The 15,800-nt window shown below is 46.4% G+C and overlaps 1 protein-coding gene across 2 annotated transcripts in view; it reads right to left on the minus strand.

The window, feature by feature from the left end:
• Positions 1-561: 561 nt before the first annotated feature.
• Positions 562-15,800, minus strand: part of CSRNP1 (cysteine and serine rich nuclear protein 1) — a 34,609-nt gene continuing 19,370 nt past the window's right edge. For both annotated transcript variants that reach the window (XM_082192387.1, XM_082192386.1), the window contains exons 2-5: positions 14,414-14,624; positions 6,848-7,107; positions 5,844-6,140; positions 562-3,587 (exon numbers count right to left, since the gene is read on the minus strand). In XM_082192387.1, coding sequence (XP_082048513.1) covers positions 2,547-3,587; positions 5,844-6,140; positions 6,848-7,107; positions 14,414-14,600 — 1,785 coding nt within the window. In that variant the 5' untranslated portion in view covers positions 14,601-14,624 and the 3' untranslated portion in view covers positions 562-2,546. The remainder of the gene's footprint in view (positions 3,588-5,843; positions 6,141-6,847; positions 7,108-14,413; positions 14,625-15,800) is intronic.

The raw sequence follows: 15,800 nt of genomic DNA on the forward strand, positions 1-15,800 counted from the left end.
CAGGAGGGTTTTCTAACACCCTCAATCTCCCAACATTCATTTTAAAATGACGTATGCAAAGGAACGCAGGAATGTTCTCAAAATTGTTGCTTTAGTGCCAAAGAATGAAAACAAAAATAGAAAAAGCAGTACCAAAAAAACACACCCCCAAATGTGCCAAAGCATTTTTTTTAAAAAAAGTAGGCTGAGGTTTTTTATTATTATTATTTTAAAAGACTCCCACAAATTAAATAAAAAACGGTGTATATATACGTATGTATAGTTTAAAAAGTTAAGCAAAGTTTTCTCACAGTGGGATAACCCCTTTGCACTAGATAGATGCCAGATTATTCTGTAGACATTTTCTCTTTACCACACAGGTTTGTTAAATGGGGGGGGGGGACCCCTCTTTGCATAGACCATATGGGGCAAAGTCTTTCCAACCAAAAGGTTCCCATGTGGAAGGAATTCCGGGTGCTTTGTACATCTCTGGGAGGTCATAGTGCAGGTCTTCCAATCTCAGGAGAGGCAAGAATTCCATCTATTTCCATTAACAAAGCTTAGGCCACTTTTTTTAAAAAAAAAAACAAACCACAAAACCCAAAGCACAGCCACTAGGCCCAACCATCAGGTTAACCAACAAAATCCTAAATGTCAACTTTTCATGGCCTAAGGGAATTCTACTGAAAACCATCTTTGACCTGTTGCCGTAAGTGGGATTCTAGTTCACTAGAGAATAATCTTTGAAAGAGAAGATGCGCAATTTATCTGGATGGTTCTGCCTCCTCCTGCTAATAGCGCCATGAGCAGTCAGTACTGAAACTGCAGTGGCTAAAGATTGTGGGTTAAGACTCCCAAAGATATCCCAAAGCACCCTGAGGCTTGCGAGCATCCCCCCCTTTTGCAATTTTTGTTCTTTCCATTCCTCTAAAAAATTGCAACCTTGGCAGCTCCAGAATTGGTTCCTCTATATATTCAGGCAGCATAGTAATAGATCAGATTGGTTCTATCAAAAAAAATCTCATGGCCAAATCCTTAAGGACATTAAATAAATTACAAAATAATTTACCACACCATTTTAACCTTTCCTATCTCTTCTTTAAATAGTTCGTTCTATTCCCTCTCTCTTCATAGTTCCCGGCCTCCCCTGGCAGAATTATGGACATCGCACACAAAAGAACGGAACTGTGATTTCATTTTTCAAATGGTTATAGCGACATACAACCTTGTGATACAGCGCTCGAGTCCTGCGCCACACAGCGCTGAGGTGATGAATGGAGAGTGTCTTTCATGCTCAGCTGCAGCAGCCAATGTGCCGCATGCTCAGAAATTCAAAGGTTCTCCTACACCACAGGTGTGTGACCCAGAGAGAGGCCCTTTCACTTGCACCATTTGTGGCAACGACACTCCCCATTTCCGCATTCGTATCTGCACTCCAAAGCTACTGCACAGATTTAAAAACCAACCTCCTAATAGTAACCTCTGTGGTCCACTAAGGAAGAAATGGAGCCCCATAACTCTCGAAGCTTCCCTGGCTCCCATCACGCCCAAGCCAGCAAGGATGGGAGTTCTAGTCTGGCAACACCCAGAAGGTCCACAATCTCTCCGATCCAAGAAGAGGGGCTGGGGAATCTCTCAAGGAGTCTTCTCAACTCTCTCCTAAGATGACTAAAGTTCTGAGAAGTTCCATTTAGAAGCCCAGAATGGTTTGTAGTGTGGATATGGGGCTTATGCAAAAGACAGGGGATGGGGGGTTGTCTTTTACGGCCTTGAAAATATAACCACTCCTCAGTGTTTTAACCAAGAGGGGAAAATGGGGCACCTGTACCAAGTGACCCATTGAGGCAGGCTTGGGCTATTTGCAGCTCCTTGATAAACCACAGTCCTACCCAGGCATGAACACGAAATAAATAAATACAGATATATTATGCAAAAAAAATATGATTGTGCACATAATACATCCGAGGTATGACTAATTTAAATAAGATTCGGCGCTCAGTTCAAGCTTCGAAGGCTACTTGAAAACTGTGGAGGTTTGCAATAAATAGAGAGCATGGGGGGAATTATGTATATAATAGTATGTGTTGTGTCATTTATTCTGCTTCCTTGTAAACCTCTTCCCATTTAAGCAAGAGCAAACTCTTCAGCAAATCATTCCCCCCACCCACAATAAATATAATTATATATACTTAGACTTCCCAAAGTAGCTTGAGAAAATTGTCTGCAAACATTTGAAGACGTTCACAGAAGGTGCTTTGTGGACGAGCAACGAATTTCTCACGAGGTCTTTCCCCACCCCCACCCTCACGTGCCCCCACCCCAAAATACAAAATGCAGGTAAATTGTGTTTAGCAAAAAATTGTCTTCCACCCCCTCCCCACCCCCAACGCCGAGAGTTTTTTGCACAAACAGCAAGAAAACCGATTGCGGCTGCAGAGTTTGTTTTGCCTTCCTCCAAAGTATCTGAAAAAAGGAACAAAATATGACGTAGCGTTTCCTTCTCTTCCGGGAAGGGGTTGGCAGTTTCTTGCGGGGGTTTCCCCCCTCCTCGGTTTTTCCAAAAGCATTTAAACCTTCACTGTTTCCATGAGAGAGGACTTAATGGCATCTTCTAGGAGCTGATTGTCTGTAAAAGGCGCAGGGGTTTCTGGGACAGATTCGGACAGGCCAATGAGGGACTCCAGGAAGCATGGGCTCTGATCCCCGGGCTGGGGCAAGCTGGGGAAATTCGGCAACTGGAGCTGCAGCGCCGAAAAGTTGTCCAGGTTCTCGTACTCCTTCAACGAATTATAAAGGGGTCCAAGGTTGTAGTCCGAGAAGGACTGGAAGAAATCCAGAGAGTCCGAGGAGAGGCTGAGATCCATGTAGCTCCTGGAGCCTTGCTCCATTGAGGCGGCGACGGTGGAGGAAGAAGAGGGGGCACAGGAAGGAACGCCCGCAGCCTGGGCAGCCCGAGGCAAAGTATCCTCAAGAAAACAGCTCACCCCCTGGTTGGCGTTCTCGTCCAAACACCCCGTGATGTTCGACGAATGGTTCAGGGGGTGGCCAGAGCCAAACTTGTCGGTGGCGCACTGGTTCTCCACGTCCACGCTGAAGAAGCCGGTCGGGTGGAAGGAACTCAGGTTGTCCTGGCAGTTGCTGGCGGCGCTGCTGTCGTCCTCCGTGTCGGAGTCGTTGAAGTGGAGAATGCGGGCCAGGCCGTCGTCGTCCACGTCCGACTGCGACTTCTCGGAGGGGACGGCCTCGTACGGCTCCTCCAGGTCCTCGCTCTGGTTGGACGACACGGAGGAGTCGGTCATGTCGCTGCTGCAGCTGTTCTCGCCAATGGCCTCCAGGTCCGTGCTGAACTGGAAGGCGGGAGCCAGCGGCACCGTCCTCTCCTCAAACGCCGCCTTGCCCACGGGGCACCCGAAGGGGAGCAGCCGGTCCCGGAAGAGGGGTTCGGGCTCCGGGCTCCGCTCTGGGCTGGGATGGTTCTTCTCCAGCTCCAGTTTCATGATGGTATGGATGAAATGTGTCTGTACCCGGGCTTGGTTGAACTCGATTCGGCCCTCCGTGTTGCCGCAGCCGTCCTTGGTGCAGCCGCAGGGAAACGACGTGTGGTCCATCTGGGGAGCAGAGGGACTAGATGTTAGTCACATGGCATCTATCTTTAAGCCTTTTTATTTAAAAAAAACACCCAACAAGAACCTGCTCATAACTGGTTCAACTGCTTGCTTTTAGCCTGTCAAGTCTGACACATGCATTTTCCCCCCGTTTTATTCAACAACAAAAAATTAAGAAAAGGGCTTATAATAGTGCTGGGCTGCTATTCTTCTGGCGGTTCCCTCACTGCGAGAAGTGAGGTTACAGGGAACCAGGCACAGGGCCTTCTCGGTAGTGGCACCTGCCCTGTGGAATGCTCTAGATATCAAGGAAATGAAGAACTACATAACTTTTAGAAGACATCTGAAGGCAGCATGTATTGGATAGTGTTTAATGTTTGATGTTTTGTTATGTTTTCCTATGTACTGAAAGTTGCCCAGAGTGGCTGGGGAAACACAGCCAGAATAGGCAAGGTATAAATATAACAACAGCAACAATTCTACACTTCCCTTCAGCAAAAAATCACAGGTTGGTTCACATGATAAAAACACAAATAAGTAATTAAAGCAACACCAAAACACTCCCTGTGTTTTAATACAGCTGCCAACACACCTGTGACTTCTACATGTCTGGAGAGGCTCACCTAAGCAGCAACATTTTAAGCAGGTGTCAAAGAGAGAAGACTGAAGGTGCCCCCACCTGGTGTCAGTCACGTTCAACTCAGTGTAGACAACACTGGGCTGGATGGCCAAATTGGCCTGACAGAGTAGAAGGCGGCTTCTTTTGCACCTATGCCCAGCTCGGCACAGAGGAACAAGGTGGAGCTGCAAACTTCTCTGTGTCTACACTTGCCGGGAGGGTAGCAACACGAGACAGTGCCCTTTTTGTGGTGGCTCCCTGTCTATGGAATGCTCTCCCCAGAGAGGCTCGCCTGATGCCATCATTGCATGTCTTTAGGGGCCAGGCAAAAACATCCCTCTTTGCCCATGCGTTTTGGCCATTAAATAATCTACGGCCCGTTAAAGCTGAAATGGTGGGGGCTGTGTTATTTTATTATGCTGCTTTCATTTTTACGCTCGGTACGATGTGTCCTTAATGTTGTACACTGCCCTGGTAAAGGGTGGTTTATTAATTAAATAAATTGATAAACAAAAACAGTGTGGAAAGGCTGGCCAACATCTGTTTGGTGGGAGAACTGCCAGTCTCTCACCTGCCCCCTGGGCAAAAGCAGCTGTTCACCCCAGCATCCTCCAAGGCTTTCCCCTCGTCTTGGAGCTTCTGACCTCAACCCTATATACCTGAAGGAGCGTCTCCACCCCTATCATTCAGCCTGGACACTGAGGTCCAGCTCTGAGGGCCTTCTGGCCGTTCCCTCCCTGTGAGAAGTGAGGTTACAGGGAACCAGGCAGAGGGCCTTCTCGGTGGTGGCGCCCGCCCTGTACAACACCCTCCCACCGGATGTCAAGGAAATATCTGACTTTTAGAAGACATCTGAGCCTCGGATATAAGATCACCAGGTTAATGTGCCAGCTTAATGGGATAAATGGACTGACAAACCCGGGACCTGGGGGAAGGGACGTTGGATGAAGACTTTTACCTTTTGTTATTAGGATAATTTTATATAATTGATGAATATTAGAAGGATGCATGAAATGAAATTGCTTGGCTCTGGTATAAAAGTTTAAGGGATTAGGAAAGAATATAACGGTTAAGAGAAGTTATCAAAAACAAAATTTAGGTTAAGGTCTTTTATAAGGAGAATAGAGTAAGGTAATGTAATGAAAGATTAGAATATGGTAAAAACTTGATGGTAAGGATTTGCAGAACTAACAAATTGAACTGGAATACAAAAAAGGGAGGGATGAGGAGGTCTGGGGAAATAAGTGTATGAAGATATGTTACGAAAATTAATGTGTTCTTAACTGTTTCTATTTTGTATGGGTTTTTTCCGTTTTTCATTTGTTTTGTTATAATTTGGAAACTTTAATAAAATATCATTAAAAAAAAAAGACTTTTAGAAGACATCTGAAAGCAGTCCTGTATAGGGAAGTTTTGAATGTTTTGATATTTTATTGTGTTTTTAATATTCTGTTGGGAGCCAGCCAGATGGGCAGCGTATAAATAATAAATTATTATTATCATTCCTTCTCAGGCCCAACATACTAGAAGCAGTGGCAGACCAGCTTCTCCCAGGGCAATCTCCGCTTTCCCCACACTGGGTCCCATAAGCCCTCTTCCCTGCAAGAAAACCAGCCAAGAAGGCCCCTGCTCACACACACCTGACATTTAATGCCCGCCAGGCTGCAGCTACACGTCTCGGGGTCGCAGAACTCCTGGCAGTCACAGCCGCAGTCTTCCCGGGAGAGGCGGATGCTATGAAGCTCCCGCTTCTCCTCTTTGTCGATCTTCTTGACGCCCATGGCTTTGAGCAGAGCTCGCCTCTTCTTGGCCGGGTACGGCTGGAGGAAGAAGCCGTCTTCCAGCTCGGTGGCGCTGGCGTCGATGTCATCGTCAGAGATGTCTTCTGTGGTGAGCTGGTTGGCTTCCTCCGACTCCTTCGTACCGTTCATGGTGAGCTGTTTGGAGAAACGCAGAGGAAACTCGTGTAAGAAGCAGAAGCTAGGGGCGCCACGGAAGACGGCTGACAATACCATCTCTCCAGCTCACACAAGGTAATTAAGGGGCTGAGATGGGAGTAATCAGCCTCCCGGGTTTCTTCCCGGTGGAAGGGAAGACGCAGTCTCATCCGCAGCTGCCCACAAACCACCCCTGGTTTCGAAAAGAAGGAGGGGGTGGGGGCACTGGATGGAAAGCCCTTGAGGGAGTTTGGATCTCCTGGACGCTGTCTATGTGAGCGCTTCAAGTTCTATTTCTTAAGATACAGTGGTGCCTCGCAAGACGAAAAGAATCCGTTCTGTGATTCTCTTCGTCTAGTGGTTTTTTTCGTCTTGCGAAGCAAGCTCATTGAAGGATTAGCGGCTTATCTGCTGATCGGATCAGCTGATAAGCGGCTTAGAAAAAGGGGGGGGGAGGAAAAAAAACCAGCAGGAACTCGCAAGACATTGTCGTCTTGCGAAGCAAGCCCATAGGAAATTCGTTTTGCGAAGCACCTCCAAAACGGAAAACTCTTTCGTCTAGCAAGTTTTCCGTCTTGCGAGGCATTCGTCTTGCGGGGCACCACTGTAAAGGATTGGATATAAGCTGTCTTTTACACCTAGAGGCGCCTCTGTGTGCTAAACCCAAAGCAGCCTTCTGCACGCCCACCCGGTATCCCACCGCTTACTTTCCACTTCAGGGCTTCCAGCTTCTCCTCTTTCAAGCGCTCCTTGAGCTTCTCCCGCCGGACGGCCTCTTGTTCCTTGGAAAACTCGGCCAGCGTGAACTCCCGGGAGAAGTCGTGCTGGCTGACCATGCCCAGGGTGCAGCCCCCACGGCTGGGCACGCTGGTGAAGCCCTGGCAGCGCGGGAAGTAGAAGACAGTGACCCGGTCAAACTCCACATTGTTGCGCTTCAACCGCTTGCTTTTCTTCAGGATGGAGGTTGCTGGGAGAGAGAGAGGAGAAGCGAGGTGAGCGCTTGCTGCAGTGGGTCATTTAAAGTGCATAATCAATGGCTGAGAATAGGGTATTGAAAGTGAATGAGTCTTTACTGTTTCCATCTCCTATCTGTACCATTGAGGGCTAGAAACCTGCTTTTTCGAAAACCAAGAGGGGAAAACAGTTTACAACACTGAAGTGTCTTTTAACAAAAGCTCACCATGACTGCAATACCTCAAGGACTGCCTCTTTCCATATGAACCTACCCGGACCCTGAAATCATCTTTTTTTCTAAAAAAATATTTCTTTATTCATTAAAATATTTGCATGTCTATACAAACATTATGTACTATCTCTTAACAGGTAGAAAAACAGGTAGAAAAAACAGGTAGAAAAAAGAAAATTATATAAAATAGAAAATTTATAAAGAAAGGAAAAAAGGAAAAATAAAGAAGTAACAAAGAAATAATAATAAAAAAGACCAAGTTATTTACATAGTAAAAGTACTCATTGACACAATCATCTTCTGAGGCCCTTCATTGTGTGCCTCTTCCTTGAGAGGTCCAGAGGGTGGCAACTTGAGAACGGGGCCTTTCCTGCAGTGGCTCCCCATCTGTGGAATGCTCTCCCCAGGAAAGTTTGCTTGGTGCCTTCATTATACACCTTTAGGCACCAGGCAAAAGCGTTCCTTTTTAACCAGGCCTTTGGTTGATTTGATTGACATCCTACGCCCTTTTAAAATGTTTTTTTTTTGGGGGGGTATCGGTTGTTGTTTTTATTTTATGTATTTTTTTTGTTTTATATTTTGAATTTATTCTGTGAACTGCCCTGAGACCTCTAAGCATAAGGCGGTATATAAATCCAATAAATATGAATAATAAATATGAATACAAGACTCCAAAAACAGACAGATTGGGGGTGCGAGAAGGAACCATTTCCCCACAAGCAGAAATCTAGCTGCTCAGGAATATTATATTGTCACTGCAATTAAACACAGTGGTGCAAATGTTGAGGGTTGAAGGTAAAGAGTTTCTGATGGTGATAACAGAAGGGGAGGGGACTGTTTTCCTTACAATAAGGATTCAAACCTAGGTTTGGCTGCGGCTAGTCCAAAACTCTAACCACTAAAAGGATTTGCTGCGACAATTAATAACCAGGATACAAAAAAAGGGAGGAGGAGGAGGTCAAAGAAAGAAGGTAATGACAGTTGAGGATTTGAGAATGATGGATTTGTCTTTGAGTGTTTGTGGTGTATTTTTGTTTTTTGAACTTGTATTGTTTAATGTGATTTGTTTTTTCTTGTTTTTTCTTTTTCTTTTTCTGCTTTGTTGTTTTTTGTAATTCTAAATTTTTTCCAATAAATATATTTTTTAAAAAAACAAAAAAACCTCTAACCACTAAACCATACTGCCTCTTATTAAAAATGGAAGTGTTGGGGTTTTTGCTTTCCTTATATTTTTTTTTACTAAATTTCTCAAAGCGGCTTTTTAAAAAAGAGCTAACCAACCACCTTGAAAGACCCATGGATAAAAGTAAAACAGGGGAAAAGACAGCTCATCTAGAACAGGCATTCATTATGTTATTTTTTCATCCTCTTGACGCCCTTACTCGGCCTTTTGAGGGTCCGACGCCTTTCATATGCATGCTCTCCATCTTCCTGACAACAACCTTGCAAGATTACCAACCTAGCATTACCATCACCAGGTCTGCAAGTCACACAAAGCAGGGGGCATCTCTGCAGAGAGTCTGGACTGCAATTCCTCTACCCACCTCTAGGGGCAGCAGCCCCCACTGCAACTAGGCAAGGAAGGGCAGAGCTATCAATCACTTTCTCGTTTTCCCATCTCAAGCTCAGTTCTCCACACTTACACTTACAGTTTTTCTCAAAACGAACAAGTTCGCATGAAAACCCATTCCGTATTTTATCCTCCTAACTTGCACACACATTTTTGCAAAAGCACAGTGCCTTTTCGTTTTGCTATCCTGTGTGATATATGTAAATTTATGAAGGTGTGCATTTTCCTCATTAGCTAAAGTGGTCTTCAAGTTAAGAACAGTTTCAGGTTAAGAACAGACCTCCAGAACGAATTAAGTTCTTAACCTGAGGTACCACTGTATTTTATTTTTTTTATTTTTTATTTATTATGTTTTTACTGAAAATTTATTGGTGTTAGCCGCCCAGAGCCTGGCTTTGGCTGGGGAGTGCGGGGTATAAATATTGTTATTATTTATTATTTATTATTTACTATTGTTGTTGTTGTTGTTGTTGTTGTTGTTGTTATTATTATTATTATTATTATTATTATTATTTAGGAAGGTGCAAAATCCGGCAGGTCCAGCTTTTAAATGCAAGCTGGACCAATTTTTGCCTCCGACCCAGGCACATGTGGAAATATTACAGTGTCCCCCTCTCCCCCCACCCCACGGTCTGTACTATACACTGCTGCACATTTGCGCTGGCTCTCGTTTCGGCGGGGAGACTTGCGCCGTCACACCACACACACCCCCACACACCCCAGATGCCGTCCTGCCAGCCAGCAGATTCCGCAAGACGCAGCCGCGTTCCTGGGCTCGTGACAGTTTTCTCAAGGAAACGTGTTTTCCCCGACAGCAACCAGGGACATGAAATATTCACTGCACGTTACTCCGGCCGTCTAAGCGCACCATCTGCGCACTGTCAAGCCAAGGGAGTCGGGGGGGGGGCTTTTTTTTTTGCAGACTAGATTTCTCCCCCCCACCCTCCCGCCCACTTTACTTAAAAAGGAAACATAGACACCCAAACAGTTTTGTTGGTGAAGCTTCTTGCGAGGGGCGGAAAGAGAGAGAGAACACAAGATCATCAAAACAGCTGCTTTGAGGACATTTCCTTCGCCGCCCTCTGGGAGGAACTGCAAATCTACAAGCCTAATCTCCAGGGGCTAATTTAAAAGCAGCTGCAAAGTCATTTCTCTTCATAGGCAGGTGATCCCAATGTAAACATGGCTAGCTCAAGTGCCTGGTTTATCTTAAAGCACCTGCACGATGCGTTTTGTGTGTGTGTGTGTGTGTGTGTGTGTGTGTGTATATATATATATATATTGGGGGGAGGCTTTTTTTAATGTTTAACCTTACAATCAGGTACTTCTGCCTAATGCAAATTCAAATGAAAAAGAGGCTTAAAACAAACCAAAACAAAAAAACCCACCAAGCATAGCTGTCAAATTTTCCCTTTTCTTGCGAGGAATCCTATTCGGAATAAGGGAATTTCCCTTAAAAAAAGGAAAACGTTGACAGCTATGCCACCAAGACACACAAACATGCAAGTGTGTCAGCAGCGAGGAAAACCCCACCGGAAATGCAGAACTGCAGCCTGCAGAATCTCACAGGGGGCGGCAAGCGGTTGCAAAGCTCAACCGACTCAGAGGTTCTTGCAGAAATAAAGAAAGCGCTGCCGCCAGCTGTGTGTCCTGGGTTCAAATCTCACCTCCCCCTTAAACTTGCACTCAGCAAGCCACTGAGCCACACACACACAAACACACCCCTCTTCTGGGTAAGAGCACCACAGAGCCAGTGCTTGAAAGGCAGTGTGGTGTAGTGGTTAGCGTGTCGGCCTAGGAGCTGGGATCCCAGGGTTTGAATCCCCACTCAGCCGCAAAGTTCGCTGAGTGACCTCGGGCCGGTTGCTGTCTCTCAGCCTAACCTCCCTCACAGGATTTTTGTGGGGATTAAATAAGAAGCAGTAGTACCTCAGGTTACATACGCTTCAGGTTACAGACTCCGCTAACCCAGAAATATTACCTCGGGTTAAGAGCTTTGCTTCAGGATGAGAACAGAAATCGTGTTTCGGCGGCGCAGCGGCAGCAGGAGGCCCCATTAGCTAAAGTAGTGCTTCGGGTTAAGAACAGTTTCAGGTTACGAATTAAGTACTTAACCCGAGGTACCACTGTATTCTGCCTTGAGCTTCCTGGAGGAAAGGCGGGATATATATTTAATAAAGTTAAAAACTAAATGTGGGATCACCCTTTCGGCGGACTGCTAGCATGTGCCTCAGTTCTCCCTCTTGCTGTTTTAAATGATTATTTTTTTTAAAAGAAATAACCCCTGTAAAAATTTAATACAAAGTTTGGGAACCGCAAGTTTTACATCGTCTTTGCCATGTCCCATCCTGCCCTCCCACCCCCCAAATGCCACGGCAGGATGCGACCCACACCCCACATTATCCTGGTCTCAAAAACCACGTGGGAAGGGGCTGCCAACTCCATCATCCGTCATCTGTAAGACCTCATTGCTGGCCATTTTGGGATCTCCGGGGCTGCGAATTCCAGGACAATCGCAAAGGAAGCCCTGCGTCGCCACCAGCTGTGGCCTGGCACCTGCTGTGGCTCCACAAATAGCATGCAAATCCACCCCGCGATGCCAAATTATGCAGATGGGCTGCAGATTCAACAATTTCACACTCCTGTCCCGGTTTTGAGCTACTCCTTTCCAACACAGCCAACTTGAAGGAATACCCTGCAGTGATTTCTCAAGGTGGACTCCATCTCCAATCGCAGAGAAAGAGGCTCGCTTGTTTTTTTTGCGGGGTTTTTTTTTTGCTATAAATAAAACACACGCAAAACTGGCTCTCCGTCCGCTATGAATAATGTCGCAATGCTTAGCTTGGAGCAGTTTAGCTTAAGATGGCAATTTACTGAATTCAATTAAATGGAGATACGCAGGGGTCAAACCAATCTAAGTGCATCTGTGAGACACGTCTGTGCTGGCTTAGCCAGATCGATCTGGAATCCATTTACTTAAAAACTGGCACAACTCTTCCTTATATTAAATAATGAGGCTCCCAGGCCTCTCGGGGGAGAGGAATGAAGCTCAACAGCTGCTCAGGAATCTGCAGGCAGAGGATTAAAAATGTAGTATCTATAGTGACCAGTTTTCAGCTCGCCTGCTCCCTCCCCACCAAGTGTGCTTTCCTAGGGAGAGAAAGCATGCTGGTCATCATTTAAGGTACTGTAACCTTGATCCTACTTGCAAAAAAAGTCAAGGTGTCCGCGATCTTCCTGAAGCTGAGATGAGCGCAATGCCTGCACGATTTAAACTACGTCTAGTTTTGCAACCCCCAAATGTATTTTTTAAAAATGCAACTTAAAACCAAGATGGTTTTTTAAATGTATGTATGCATGTAGGGACGTGGGTGGCGCTGCAGTCTAAATCACAGAGCTTGGGGCTTGCTGATCAGAAGGTCGGCGGTTTGAATCCCTGCGACTGGGTGAGTTTCCGTTGCTCGGTCCCTGCTCCTGCCAACCTAGCAGTTCGAAAGCACGTCAAAGTGCAAGTAGATAAATAGGTACCGCTCTGGCGGGAAGGTAAACGGCATTTCCGTGCGCTGCTCTGGTTCGCCAGAAGCGGATTAGTCATGCTGGCCACATGACCAGCTGTACGCCGGCTCCCTCGGCCAATAAAGCGAGATGAGCGCCACAACCCCAGAGTTGTCTGCGACTGGACTTAATGGTCAGGGGTCCCTTTACCTTTTTATGTATGCATGCATTTAAACACTGCAAGGAAGATACTTTCACAAGTCCTGTGAAAAGTTACAAAAAAAACACACACCCAAAATGTTCAAGAAAATGGCTTTGGGACTCAGTTCAGACGTGGACGATTTTTCTTTTGCTCTAAGCACTTCTTGTCCAACAATGGTGAGCAAGAATGAAGGCCAGAAGAGAGCTCTCCATTGCAGATACCGGTGATAGCTGTTACACACAGTGACCAACACAGGCACACTGAAGCATCTGCACATCTAGTGGCCCATTAAGAGTCAAAACATATGAGCCAGCCGTTGGAGTGATGCACCAGAGAGCTCGCTTTGATTTCTGCAAGCCTATCCAAAGGTTTCTCCCCCTGCCAGCCAGTTGGCACGTTTCTCTCGGTTCTGCTCGGTAATGTCAAAATATATAAACACATATTACCGAGAGAGAGAAATAAAGTTAAATATTTGTTAATATCAGACTTCAGCATTTGCAGTCATCCCCCGAATGGTTTGCAGTGCTTCCCCCCACTTCCCCACCCTCCAAACAGGCCAGGAGGAGAACACAGAAAGTTCATTGTTGCCGCACAAAAGCCAGAACACAAAAAGAAAGCCTCTTTGTTGTTACAAGACTTCCAAGGCATTTGGAGACGGCAGCCGGTTTGCAAGCGTCGCCTAAGTGGACCTCAGAAGCAAAACAGTCCCAGCAGTCTGGTACAAGATTTACCGATTAAAACTATTGCGTTTCACTGGAAGGGCAGTGGAGAGCATCTCTGCAGGATGTTAGGTGCAGTCCGTGGAGAGGTTTAGTGAAAAATGCAAAACTGGAAGCCATTATTAATGTCAGGAGGGGAAGGATGCTGCAAGCCTCCGCTGAGGACAGCCAGAAAATGTTAATTTAGCACACTGGATATTTTGCTGAATAAACTGGAATGCCCGTAACTGAATTCCACTCGTATTCAATGAGCTAGTTAATTCTTTATTTTTTTTAAAAAAGTGTACGCCCAAAGCTAATTTGTCAACATTTAATTGCTCGTTTTAGCATTAAAAATAATAATCACTTAACTTGAATTAACATGCTTTGAGAAGCATGAGAAGCATTTCTCAAAATGCAGGATTCTTCTCACCCACTGCAAACTCAATTTTCCTTCCCTTTGGGTAGGGAACTGCCCTGCAATGTGTTGCTATGAAGAGCGGCAGACAAATACTTCCAAAGCTCTTCCAGGACTTCTCACGCTGACTTTCTGCCCCCTCCCCTCCTCCTTCATACCTGCCTGACACCATCACTTCAACCATTTCCGTTTCACGCGTGTAAACAGGCAACTCTTAAGGTAATTCCCATGTCTATCACGAAGAAGGTTTCTGCAAACATACTGCGAGCTCCCAAACCGGCAGGAATAGGCAGACTCCAGAAGAGAAGCAAAAAACTTTGGGCCAATGCAAAGTCCACATTAGAGAGAGGCAGTGTGGAGTAGTGGGTAGAATGCTCAGTAAGAAACACAGAGACCCCACGTTCAAACCCCACTTTAGCCACAAAGCTCAGTGGATGGCTTTGGGCAGCTCAGACGTTCGCACACTCCATCTTAACCTCAAGAGTTGTGTGTTCGAGTCCCACGTTGGACGAAAGATTCCCGCATTGCCAAGGGGGTTGGACTAGATGACCCTTGCGGTCCCCTTTGAGCTCTACGATTCATTCGCACAGCCTAACCTACCTTGCAGCATCGTTGTGCGGCCAAAAACGGGGCAGCAGAACTGCGTTTGGCTGCCGCGACCTCCTTGGAGGAGAAGGCGTAACGTAAGAAGTGAATATACTTACGGGTGAAATCGGAGCTCAAGGCCAAGCTGGGCTTGATGGCTCCTCCTCCTCCTTGTGAGTTTTCCTCGTCCGAGTCCCAGCCTGAAGACGCCGACGAGGAGGAAGAGAAAGGCGAGCAGGAAGATGAGGAGAAGTAGGGGGCGTCGTCTTCCAGTTCATTGTATTTTCTTTTTAGCACCCCCGTCATGGTTAGCGAGAGGTTTTCATATAACTGAAGAGAAAGCAGAGGAAGAAAGGGAAAATGACTGAGCAATCTTTTGGGTCACACTGGGGATGAGGCTTTGCAATAAAACCCGGCGTGAAAAGGAGAGACAGACAGAAATCTGCCTTGCTGTTTGCTGCGAGCCACGCTAATCAGAACAACTTCCTTCAACAACAGTGGACGCTCGGGTTGAGAACGTGATCCGTGCGGGATGCACGTTCGCAACCCAGAGCGTCTTCGCAGGTTGCGATTCGGTGCTTCTGCGCATGTGCAAGGCGTGATTTAGTGCTTCTGCACATGTGTGATTGCGGAAACCCGGAAGTAACCCGTTCCGGTAATTCCAGGTTTCGGCGGTCCACAACCCACAAAAACGCAACCTGAAGCATCTGTAACCCAAGGTATGGCTATACTGCCTGCCAGACATGGCTGGACTCCCAACTTTTATCATCATCATCCCATGAAGTTATGGCCACCAAACTAGGCGGCTTTGAAAGAGGATTAGACAAACCTAGTTGAGAATTAGGCTCTGTGTGACTACTAGCCACAATGGCTAGGTGGTCACTCCACTGTCGGGAGGCAGCATGCTTCTCAATACAGTGGTACCTCGGGTTAAGAACTTAATTCGTTCCGGAGGTCCGTTCTTAACCTGAAACTGCTCTTAACCTGAGGTACCACTTTAGCTAATGGGGCCTCCCGCTGCCGCCGCACAATTTCTGTTCTGATCCTGAGGTAAACTTCTTAACCTGAGGTACTATTTCTGGGTTAGCGGAGTCTGTAACCTGAAGCGTCTGTAACCCGAGGTACCACTGTACAGTATACCTGTGGCTGGAATCTCTCGATTCCTGCAAACCCTGTTAACTCTACCAGCTCAGCTCTCCCCTCCAGGCCTCCTGCCGGGGGCTGGGAATCCCAAGAGCAGGCGCCGGCAAAAATCACGACGCGGGGAAAACCGTGAAGCCAGCCAATTCCTCTACCAAGCTCCATCTTTCCTCCAGACGTTGTGATATGTTGGTATATCGTGATGTTTATCCGGTGACACATTGCAATGCTGAAAACCAGATATGGCCCGGCCCTAGTGAACAGAAGCCATTTCTACCCTTGGGGTGGCGAACCATGTCCACAACATGCTTTAGGGACAGGCTGCCTAATGCAGATTGCTGGACCCCTTTCCCTGTGGAGGTAAGT

Source organism: Podarcis vaucheri, assembly GCF_965113315.1.
Source record: "Podarcis vaucheri genome assembly, chromosome: 12".
NCBI classification, from domain to species: domain Eukaryota; kingdom Metazoa; phylum Chordata; class Lepidosauria; order Squamata; family Lacertidae; genus Podarcis; species Podarcis vaucheri.